At 29.8% G+C, this 12691-nt stretch overlaps 1 protein-coding gene across 1 annotated transcript; it reads left to right on the top strand.

Moving 5' to 3' along the window:
* Window positions 1-5073: 5073 nt before the first annotated feature.
* On the top strand, window positions 5074-12526 carry LOC112684221. The gene is made up of 6 exons (XM_025555604.1): window positions 5074-5510; window positions 8563-8695; window positions 10544-10767; window positions 10845-11580; window positions 11644-11977; window positions 12334-12526. The coding sequence occupies exons 4-6, from the start codon at window positions 10860-10862 to the stop codon at window positions 12407-12409; spliced, it is 1131 nt and encodes a 376-aa protein (XP_025411389.1). The 5' UTR covers window positions 5074-5510; window positions 8563-8695; window positions 10544-10767; window positions 10845-10859; the 3' UTR covers window positions 12410-12526.
* Window positions 12527-12691: the final 165 nt, after the last annotated feature.

Genomic DNA, 12691 nt, shown 5'->3' with positions numbered 1-12691 from the left:
GCAATCATACCATTTTCAATACATTTTAAATATTAGACAATAGTCATGCGTTTTTACTTATCACTATTATCAATAATAATTGGAATGGGGTTAAATAGAACAAAAAAAAAAAATTAATTACGTATGAATAAGTATATTTAAAAAAAAATAAATTACATAAGTGCAATTCGACAAAACAAGAAAGAAACATTATTAAATCATAATATTTGCATAACATATTACAGTGTAGCCTCTGTAAATATGTAAGGGTTCCTAATACGCAGAACTAAATAATAAAATCAGTTTCAAAAATCAAATACATTAACACTGTCTTAATAAAATTAACTAAATTTAGTTATAAATCTTTGTATACTTATTATGAGTCAAATATTGAAAAAAAACTGTTTCGAGGCTATGATATATATGATAATTAAATAATAATATACACACTACACAGGTGCAATATTTGGGGAATTAGGTAGCACGACGAACACTCGCATACTCCTGGTTTTCAACATTAGTTCAGTGAAAACAACATTTTATTTTTTGTCTATAAAACATTTGATATATCGTATATGTATTTACAATGTCCACAAAAAACAGTAGAATGTCAGTCACTATATTTGTATGTGATATTTGAATATCATTCCTAAGTTATTAATTTGACCCAATTATTTTTTGGTAATAACACATTGAAATACAGTTCATTATACATATATATATATATAACTAAATATAAACTGTATTAGAGCTTATTAATATTTTTTTTTATGTATAAGGGGATTTTTCGAATACACACTCGAAGAAGAAAAATTTACCTGTCTTAAATTTGGCGTACTTTTAAAGTAAAATCTTTATCTTGCGTAGCTTTAGTATTAAAAATAAAGCACACCTCCTCCCTGATTATTTCATTGTTATGCAGGAACTCATTTTCATCTCATTGGCAGACAGGCGAGTTAACACCAATGTAATATTTTTGAAAAAACTAGTGGATATTGATGCACCCTCACTTATTTCGTTGGTTAATTTCGAAGTGACTTCTCGTACTATTAGATATCTAGTTCCATTCATAGTTCCTGCGTACACCACCAATTATGGCAGAAATAATTTTCTCTTGGTTTGGTTTTTGAAAACATGTCAATACATAATTGCTATAGAAAAAATGTAATTTTTATCATTGTTTTACATATAATATTATATTTTTTTCGTTTTGTTTAGTGACATTTGAGAGACATCGCTCCCATGTCCCCCCTTGTATCCACGTTTGCAATCATTATCTTATTTAAACTTATGTATGTTTTTGTATTAATTATTTAAATTATTTAATGTATTGTTTTTAAATTATTGTATAGGCCGTTAATAAAGACAAATAAATAAATAAAAATGCATCAGCCTCCATAGTACGATATTGAAACAGATAGAATAAAGAATATATTTCATCTATAGTGTAAACGTACTGTGCACCTAGGGTAATCTGAAAATATTGAAAATTAGAGATAAAGAAAGTTTACTGGCTATAATTATTGTCCATGGACTTTTGACAATATGTTGTACTCTTACATCATTATTATATCGTTTCAATTATTAATCAAAAGCAAAATTATAAACAAACGCATAGGAATATTATATAATCATAATGTATGTACGTTTATCAACATTCAACGGGTTTTTAAGGCATACCACATACTTGGAAGTATTATTTTACACAATATTCACTCATTAATAGAATATTATTTTGTCGACTCGGACACGTGTTCAAAAGCCCGAGTTTACCCGTGTAATGACTACATTAGTTATAAATTATAATACTATGTACCCGCAGCTATACGTTACGATCATGCGGCTGCTACGATTATGGGTAAAGTGTGTATTTATTTTAGTATTAATTAGGTACATATTGCATATTGTGGTTCACAACGAATTATGGTAGGCACATATTTTCGTGATCGACTATCGCTGATTACAGCGGTAAAAACATACCGATTAACATATTTGCTATAAATTATATAGCATAGATTGCAGTTATTATATTATATTAAGATAAGTTTACACGCAATGGACTTATTGTGTGTATTAACAGACCATTTAAACGGACAATAAAATGTACATTTTATAGAGTAGTCCGTACGTCCTGTTTATCACTCATTTCCCATCTCAATTTCCAGTATATTTTGCATTAGTTTGAATTCCATTCAGTTTTTTTTTTTTTTTATATTTATTATATATTTTTTCGATAATAACAAGCCTTTATTTTATAACAAGGGTTATAAAAGAAGCACTACTGGTCAAGCTGTTTTCAGGTTTGTGCGTGTCATATTTTACAGTTCAGGGACTAAAATTCTTTCTTTGTCAAGTTTCTTTTTTAGCTTATAGACCATTCTCAAGGAATTAATCTTCTTGATAACGATTTCTTTGTTTGCTAAAAAGTCACCTCCTTGAAATTGTATTTTTATCTTCATCGTAAATCAAGTTTTTCTTGCTGATCACAATAATCCTTTCATTATACTTATAACTAAAGGAACTTTTGTTCAATTATTTTCCTTGCGAAATTTATGGTACACCTCGTCACTATGGGCTATTTGTCAAATCGACCGCTACGAACCTTTCGTCGATATTATTGAGTTTGTGTGTATAAAAACTGTGCATGTGTGTTAATAACAGATAAATGTGAACCCGTATTGTCTTACAGAAATACCTTAGTTGATAATTGAACCATTACAATAGAAATAATAAGATGGTCATATAACATTATTATTATTTTCCGATGCACCGTTGTCCAACATGTGCTCTTATCGGTGATATTATTTGTATTTAGTATTACAAAAAAAAACTATAATTATTCAAATTCCATCTTTTTAAAATATTTTGTAATTTGATGAAAATACTGAGGTTTGAGGAGGTTGTTATTTTTTTATAAACCATAAAGTTCAAAGATATCCAAGGAGACTTTAGCGCTTGGTAAATTTTAAAATTGCTTGAATCCTGTTCATTTTACGGGACTAGTAAAATTGTCTCCGTGCTATGATACCATTGTCCTTTTGGCCCTTTATCAATGTTATCGATTTATTTATCATAAGTTATGATTCATAGCATATAATTATGATTAATTACAAAGTTATATTTCTGCCTTGCGGACTAATAAATTGTTGCAATAATATTATTTTTTCCATCGGTGTTAAAATTGTTGGATTTGATTTTACCGAATTTAATTTGTAGTTTACAACAGAGTGGGCAAGACAATACCTTTGTTCTCCCACATTCCTTGATGACGGCTATGGCCTATGGGTTCTGTGCCGTAGTCCAAATGCCATAACTATGTTACAAACACTATAACCCAAACGTACGTCACTATCCGCCTCTGTACGCCGCAAAACGCGTACACATTATACATTACAATCTATATATAGCGCGTATTACGGCTGTCCCGTTGCGGACGACGTCAATTGTCAGAACGCAGACGGATCCGTGTGTCGGCCGGATAAAAATAATATTCAAGTAGGTTAAATTGAACAAATACGGACAAATGTGCGCCACAGCGTGTACGCAGCGAAAACACGTTATATTCTTCGCCGAATCGTGTGTACCGTAAATAAGACCATAATGTATGTGCGATTTATAATGCCGTGTTTTATTTGACTATGTTCGAACACATACATACTTTGGTGTCCGACTTAGTGCATTTTCAAAAGGGTGGTGAGAGAGAGGGAAAGGGAAAGGGATTTGTATAAATTCCAGAAGGGACTAAAAGTCTTGAGATAACTCGTTACTATAGTATTTTTAGACGTTCTTATCGCACCGCAGAAAAGTACATGATGCTTCACTATCCTGGCGTATCACCGTCTACACTTTTAACACAGAGGTGACCACCGCCCATGTAGTCTTTGTACAGTACAATTAAATGATATACAAGCGCATCTAGGATCATACTAACCATTAGGCAGGATAAGCAAATCCCTCTTGTCTCCGTTTATAAGCACCTAGGATTTTTATGAAGATTTTTTTATTTAGAAAACAACTATCATCGTATAAGATAAATATAAATAATTACAAGCAAAATATAATATATAAAAAAAAAATAATCAGCGTAAAATGCCACATTTTTTATTTTGTTTAAGAGCCTTAAAATCCCCAAATTTGGACACGAGTGTACCTCTTATAAAAGGTAAAATGATGAAAGTTTGCTAACAAGAAATGTGTTTTTTTCGAGTAAACGATAATGCGGTCCATAAGCAATATTTACTTCGGTGACATATAAAGTGTCTAGGCTATAGTAATCGAAATAATATTGTGAATTTATTTTTTCCGTCTAAGGTCGCCTGTACTCCAAGCACTTATAAGTCTATGGTGTGCTCGTATATCATAACACAACTTTCCGGTGAAAACGTCTGAAACCGGTATAAAGACTGTGGCAACAACAGTACATGCAGTATAGCAGCTACGAGCATAGGAGGTACCTATAGTGCAACGGGGCAAATGTTTTCGTCGTATGCGCGCGCAACACTATCGTGAATGCACGTTCGTACGGATGGAATTCCTCGCGCGAGTAATAGCGCTCGATTATTGACACGCGCGCACCAACAACGAATTACGGAAGAATTTGCGACGACTTTCTAATAGAGTCGGCAAAACGGAAGTACGCAACGCTACCGCGCGCGCGCCATAGTACGTGGTGCCCAGAACGGGTTATTATTGTAACAGCGATGATCACGGCGGCGGCGAGCGTAGTAGGTACGCGTTTCGTAGTAGAACTAGCGGTACCGGAGGCCGCGTGCGATTTCATTGACGTCGTCGTTTCACCTCGCCAGCACCGGACAGTGACCGCCAGCTGGACGACATCTTCCCGGGCGGCGCGACAAAAACATTTACGCTTACATCATCGTACGTTTGTTCGTGTACGGCACGAAAACGTCGTAGGAGAGGAGGAAAAACAAACGTGGCCAAAGTCAAAGTGGAGCCCGCGCACGCGCCAACACCAGAGAGAAAGATCGCTCGACGCGTGCGTGCGCGTGAGCGTGTTGTCACGCGTACTGCGCAGTAGACGTTTTTCCGTAATGGCTTATTTGATTTTGTTCTTGGGTTTTTCGCGCGCGTGGACGAACGGCTGTCGTCTCGGATTTCCCTCCAATACGTCGTCGGCCATCGACAGTTGGTCGCACTGTCGCGTTAGCCGGCGGGGCGCCCAGAACCTGACCCTCCACCCGTCCTCGCATCTTTGTGGTCGTCGCGCGCATTCGCAGCGCCGCACCGACAACATCACTGCGGCCTCGTCCTTCACTGGGCCCGTCCGTAAAATTCTGGGTCGTCGTTCCGACTGGAAGTTTTTTTTTCAAACATTTTTTTTTTTTTTTTTAAAACTTTTTTTGTAATTATTTCGGTTTTCATTACACGTTTACCGTTTGTACACCGCGCTTCGCGTTCCCCGGACGCGCGCGAACATTTCGCCGCGGTCATAAATCGTCCCGGGGCCGAACACGGACAAGGCGCACGTCGTCACCGTCGCCATCGTACAACCATATCAGACCTACCTATAGGTGAGTTGTTTTTACTTGAACGGATATCATTAGTTTAAGCCAGGATTGGTAGTGTCATCACGTCTTCCCGACCCACAATCGTGTTTAATTTCGTTGAAGCGTTGCGCCCTTTCTGCTACGTGATAGCGTTGTGAAGCCCGCGCTTCTCTAGAGATTGCCGCGGGCTTAATATGGCCACCACCTGCGCGGATCATGGAATTCGCGCCATTTTAGTATTTCGTAGTTTTTTTTTTTTTTTTTTTTTTATGGTTAACCGTACAAGGCTGTCTTGACTACTACCATGCCCAAAATGCTCATGGCTATAAGTCGACTGATTCCAATAAGAAAACAACACCCTTGATCAATGCTCATGATTGTCGATTGATGGCATTAAGAACATAACATCTTATAAATAATATCATTACTTTTTATTCCATTTGGCCATCTGTTTGAACCAACATAGACGTTTTGACCATTACTAACCTGTAATGTATATCCATCTGCAGATCGTCTCTTATGGCTGTGGTGGGTACTTGGTGTCAATTTTAGTTTTAGCATTCTGTGTTTCTACTTATGGTTATTTCAACACAAATGGTTTTAAGTACCTTGATTCAATTGTCAAGACAAATTACATTTATATTACCTATAGTTCAATGGAATTTTTCCTCTTTAGAAAATTTAGTCAATGCTTGAGATAATGCAATTACAATTTTTTAGTATGTTTATTACATTGCACATATATTTATTACCTATAATTTTATTTGTATATGTATGGTATATTTTTAATTTGATTTGAACATACCTATCTATTATGTTATTTTACCCTAACAAAAAAACACAACCATTACTAATAATTTATTTTTATTGCAATAAATACTAACATTGTCATGAAATTAGAATACCTATTTATTTACAATTTAAAAGTGTTTGTATTGTTTAGTACTTTTAATTTTCTATGACTGATTAATGTCATTCAAATTGTGTTGATTTTGAGTTCAAAGATTTATTATGAGTATATGACTATAGTCATAATATAGTTAAGTATCATTACTCCATATTTAAGACTTAAAAAGTAAAAATAATTTGTTCTCTTTGTTTTATTCAAATTTTAGGATACTTTGTATTAGTGTTTATTTCTATAAATTATCAGTAAATCAAAAGTAATGGATAATATAAAAATGTGTTTTTACTAATCTATTAATTTAATATATCCATTTACTTAATTGAATAAAAACATTTATTCAATTAAGTAAATTTCAATTAAGTAATTTTTTTTTATATTACTGATTAATATTTTATTAAATAAAATAAATAAATTGTAGTAGTTAATTTATTCTAGATGAGCTTTGTCATTGTTATTTTTTTATTTCTAATGTTTTAAATAGTTATATTATCTATATATTTTTGTCATTGTAGTGTACCTAAATGATCTGTTTTTAACTATTACATTATTTTTTCAAATCGGTTTTCCATAACATTTATAATTGTCTAAAAACTATTACTTATAAAGTTATATTGTAAATTGATCTAGGTAATCTATAAATTTTATGTATTTAAATACTTAAAATTGAATACATAACTTATTACATTTATTATATTAACTGGTGATGCTGGTACTGGATGCCTATTTCCTGTTCTCTTACACTTATTGACACCAGTATCAAAAAGATCTCAAGTTCTATCATTAATACAAGCTATTTCATAAAACTATTTCATAACTGTATATTTATATTTAAATACTCATGTTCAAATTGGTAGAATTGTTTTTCTTTCATACTTCTCAATATTTATCAACATTTATGCAACACATTTATGCTTTGTGAGTAGGTAATTTGAATAATTTATATTTATTCATTACTGATGTACTACCTATTTAGCTTCTATTGAATAGTTATTCATTTAAATATTTTTTTAAGAAGATCAACTAATTTAAATTTGTTAAAGTTTTTTGTGTGCATATCAACATATATCTATTAAGTCTATATAGGTCATGAGAAAAGATTTGATCCCACCCCATCTTTTCCTAATTCGATACTGCTAACTGCATCTATTAAATTATCATTATGTCAATAAGATATTACTATTTGCTATTACTCATTTATTTTATGTATAATAATACATAATTAAATTAATTTAATGTATAAATGTTAATTGATAATTGTTGTTTTAATTAAAAAATTTGTTTATAATATATTTAAATCATATGGTCTGTACTTGTTTAATAGGTATACTAATATAAAACAAATTTACAACTTTTTATATTCCATAAATAATATATTTAATTTCTTCTGAATATTATATAAAAGTAAAATTAAAATATTTTTATCTTTTAATAAAATCTGGATATTTTATTTATGTATATTTTACATTTTCATTTTCATTTTCCTATTTTTTTTTTAAATTTGTATAAAATTGTAGCATTACGTTCATTCTATGATTAAGTTATAGTTATAATAATTATGTTTATAATCAAGTAAATATCATTCTTATAATCCTAAAATATATCAAAATTATAATATTTAAGTTATTGGTTAATATATTTTTAGGCTTCCAATAATACTATAGGTTCTTGATTACAAGAAAAACCAAATATCCTTAGACTTTATATTATATTTCTATGATTACATCATAATTTTATCATGGTTTAATTTTCATTATTTGAAATATCTTAATTATCTTCATCTGGTTGTAGGCCGTAATTACTATTTGTATGCTATCATGATTATAATTTTGTTTCCTTTTAAAAGGAGTGATTAGTCTATAATTTTACAATATATACAAGACCTACCAAATTTTGATCGTACATTTGGTCCATCACATTATCGTAGATGGTCGTTTATTGAAAAATTTAATGTTAAATAGTTCCCATTTATTTTAGTATATATTAATACTATAATATTTCTAATAAAAAAGTTAATGTTATTTTGTAGATAGTTATTACCCCCATATCCTAATAGTCCTGTATAATCAATAGTTCCTTGTAATGGTTCATATATTTCAGTTTTTGTTATAACACATCTTATCTATGTTAATTTGTACACAAATTAATTGTTTTAATTTTATATTTTTTCAGTAATATAACTTGAACCTTCTCAGTATTCATTACTAGAACAACGAAAAAAAATAATTAAGAAAAATGAATTTTGATATAGCTTACTTATAAACGCTGTTTGCCGCGTGAAGCGACAACAACATAATTGTAAAACGTGAGTACCTCTACATTTTTTTAATTGACTAGTCTATTATCTTATTATGAAATAAGGAATTTAAGTATTTTAATGTAGTTGAATGTCAATAATAACAACAACTTTAACTATTGTTAAATAAACTTAAATTTTAATATTTAAGTTTATGCTGATTTTACGGTAGATTTTTTCATAATAATTTGAAACATATGAGATTAAATTAAATAATATAATTTTCTATTTATACTTCAATAATATTTCGTTGTTTTATTCAGTTAAACATTTTTAGATTTATATATGTACCTATTTATAATGGTTACTGTTAAATTAGAGTTAGAGATAATAACGAAGATTGTCATTTTAATTTAGAAATTTGATTAATCTGGTTTATTTTTTCAAAAATAATTCTGTTGTATTTATTGCTCAACAATTATAATTTGCTGCCAGCTTCATTCATTTCTAAAAAAAAAAAAAAAACACATGTGTAAATATATTTTTGGGTTCTGGCATAACTCAAGTGTTGTGCATTAACTGGCATTAAATTTGATAATAATTTCTTTACTAAACTGCTATATTTGTGTAATCTACTTCAACATTATTTTTACTAAGACTATGTTTTTAAACAAAAGTTATATAGTTCAATGTACCCAACTTTATTGTTTCATTATTACATTAAATGTAATAACAATAAATTTTGTTTTAAGCTTTTTTCTTTTATTAAAATCCACCAACATAATAATATATAATTCACACTACATTGGGGGGGGGGGGGGTTTTTTTTTTTTTTTTTTTTTTTTTTTTGACGCCATTTGAATAAATTGTAAACTGCCTTTTTTTATTATTACAATTTCATATAATTGTTAAATAATTAAAACATGTTACATTTTTAAAATAATTATGGTTTAGTAATTATTAGTAAGTATTATAAATATTGGTGTAAATTATTTCAGAATAAATGCAGGTACCTAATAATTTGATGCATTTTTTATAAAATATAGAATAATTGTTAAAATTGTGACTTTATATTTTTATTTGACATAAATAATTTTGTCATATTATTTTTACTTTCAATATTTTCCGTAGTTATGTTTGTTATTGTTAAAATAGTATTTAAGGCACAATAGTACTACAGTAATAAGATTAAGTTTTCAAATAATTTATTAGACTCCCAATAGTATATAAACTAAATTATTACATATTTATATTTTATTTTATAATTTAAAGATATCAATATTATAATAATGAATATTAAAATAAGGGAATTCCAATGAAGTTGAAAAGTGAAAGGTACATTTACAGGAGTGAGACCAAGTATGCTCTAGGTTCAGAGGGGTTCAGCGGCTGACAGGAGAATAGAACAGAGTACGATTGTTACGGAAATGAGAATGCTTAGATGGATAAGTGGAAAGAGAAGATAGAATAAGGAATGAATATATGAGGTAGTATTGGTGTAGTTTCTATAGTGAAAAAGATGAGAGAAAATAGACTGAGATGGTTTGGGCATGTGATGATGAGACATGAAAATTCAAACAAGAGTTATGAAAATGAATATTGAATAGAATAGAAGAAGAGAAAGACAAAAAAAAAGATAGTTAGGTACGATTGAGAATGATATGAGGGCCATTGTTGTGTGGGTAGGGTATGTTAAAATTGAGTGGAGGTTAAGGACAAGGGTGACCCATAATAGCGGGGAGAAAGGTGAAGGAGAAGAAATAAAAAAGATATCAATGTTAGGTATCATTTTTGATTTGATGAAACAATGGTTTTCTCTCATGTTTCTATAATATGTAATTATGATTTTTAGTTAATCTAACCATTTGAAATCAAAAATTCAATCTCAATGACTTGTATTTTGTTAATTTTTTTCAGCCAAAGAAAACCAAAAAATGCTGTACTAAGCAATCATCCCTTCTTCATGAAGATGGGATATTTATTTACAAACTCATCAGCTCAATAAATCACCATTTTGGCTGTTTTGTACTTTTTTTTTATTCATTTAAATTTAATATTTCATTTTTTTATGCGTATTTTACATTTTATGCATACTGTCAAAATATTTTAAATTCCAATCAACTTAATTTGGATATAATAAGGTATATTAGTTGAAATTAATTTATTAATTTATATTAAACATTCATTTGATAATTTTGTATTTTTATATTTTTCATAGTCACCAATCAAAAGTATGTCACACAGCCATTACTTAACCAAAGAAAACTTTCCGAGTATTTGTAAAAAGTTGTCAGAACTTCAGTGGACAATGGATTCATCATATACAGAAAAACCTGAAACTTCATCCCCGGCTTATTCTTTTTTGCCAACTGCTCGAAATGTTCCCAAAAGTGATTATCATCCCAAAGAGTCTTACCAGCATTTATTAATTGATACAAATGAGGAAAATTTATTTGAGAAATATCTTAAACAAGAATGTGAAACCTATAAATTGTTTGGTGGACCACCAATTAATCCGTTATTTACTGATGAAGGACGTGGTTCCAGTATAGAAGATTCTCCAAAATCTTTTTCATATTTTTCAAAAAATAATTGTTCATATTTGGATAATAGTATTTGGGCTCAAGATTCTGGTAATGATAGTTGGCCTGATGCATTCTTGCCATTGGATATTAAGGATGAAAATTCTTGGAATATATTAAACACTGAAATAAGAAAAGAACCAATGTCATGGGCAGTAATTCAGCGTCCAGCCAAAGAAGATAAATTTAAGCCTATTAACCAATTGGTTGATGCTGGCGCAGCAATTTTTCCTGATGGTTCACAATTTGAAATAGATTTATCATATGAAGCATTTAATGCTATTGAAATAGAAGGAAAATTGTATATCGGCAAAGATGAGTTTCGACGTACGGATGATGGATTGTTGTATAAAGTCTGTAATCAAGATAAAGGTAAACACTTGTTTTATATTTAATAATTATGTATTTAATAAAAAAAAAAAAAATATAATTTAGGCACTCAAACAGATGATTGGGATGATGATGATGACAGTGTTTTAGTAACACGTACAGCTAGACGACACTATCATTTTCCAATATTCCAGAATTGGCACACTTCTCAGACTGGCGATAACCAAGATTTATTAAGTGACTTTTTTAATCCACAACGTTCACGTGAGGTCAGAGATAGTTTAGATGAAAGAAATCAGATGGTAGACATGCTTTGTTCGTTTGTGGGTATGCAACATTTATGGGATAAGCCAACTATGTGTAATGATATTAATGCTTTTCAAGAACAAAACACATACATACCAACATCATGCAATGGATTGACTGCTACCTACTCAATGTAAGTTTAAAATATTCTTTTATGAATTGGTTAATACTTTGTAAATTGATGATATTTAATTCCTATTTTAGGGTACATTCTTAAATATAAATATTAATATAATATGTGATACACATAGATATATTGTATATTATATTGAATATATTAAAATTATTTTTCTTGATTAAATATTTTGGATGTTAAATAGATTCAATTAGAATAATTTCTCTTACAATTTTAGTATTTATTTAATAAAACTGCGTGGTATTTAAAGGCGAATAATCACTTGATACCATTTTTCTATACTTTTTAAAGTTAAAGTCTTTTTCTCTTTTAAAACTGTCTTAAATTGGATTGATATTATTTTAAACTTTCAGATTGCAGTCAGATAGTGGCTCGGAAAGTTCAGACGATATAGATCGTAGTAAACTGTTCCGAAATTCACGTACATAAAAGAAGCATCGTTGATTGAAAATTTGCAGTATAAAAAACAACACTATAATATAATGTTCTGCTCGTGCACCGTTTTGTTTGTTGTCAAGACATATTAGACTCGTAGGTTAAGTTAAACATACTTTTTCTTTGGGACAAAAAATATAATAATTTACATTTAATGACCTTTAACATATAGTTACGGTCGATAAGTTATTGGTTTAAAACTGTATTTAAAAGTAAAATAAAAAAAAAGAACAAAAAGGTCAAAAACCCCTCAAAAAAAAAAAAAAAAAAAAATTA

The sequence above is a fragment of the Sipha flava genome, unplaced genomic scaffold (genome assembly GCF_003268045.1).
Source record: "Sipha flava isolate LNK unplaced genomic scaffold, YSA_version1 246_pilon_pilon, whole genome shotgun sequence".
Lineage (NCBI taxonomy): Eukaryota > Metazoa > Arthropoda > Insecta > Hemiptera > Aphididae > Sipha > Sipha flava.
This window is presented reverse-complemented; position numbering and strand designations above follow the sequence as displayed.

Coding starts and splice junctions, on each gene's coding strand:
- LOC112684221 (XM_025555604.1), top strand. CDS start 10,860: ATGTCACACAGCCATTACTTAACCAAAGAAAACTTTCCGAGTATTTGT. Junction 11,581..11,643: donor AGTCTGTAATCAAGATAAAG/GTAAACACTTGT, acceptor AATATAATTTAG/GCACTCAAACAGATGATTGG. Junction 11,978..12,333: donor TTGACTGCTACCTACTCAAT/GTAAGTTTAAAA, acceptor TTAAACTTTCAG/ATTGCAGTCAGATAGTGGCT.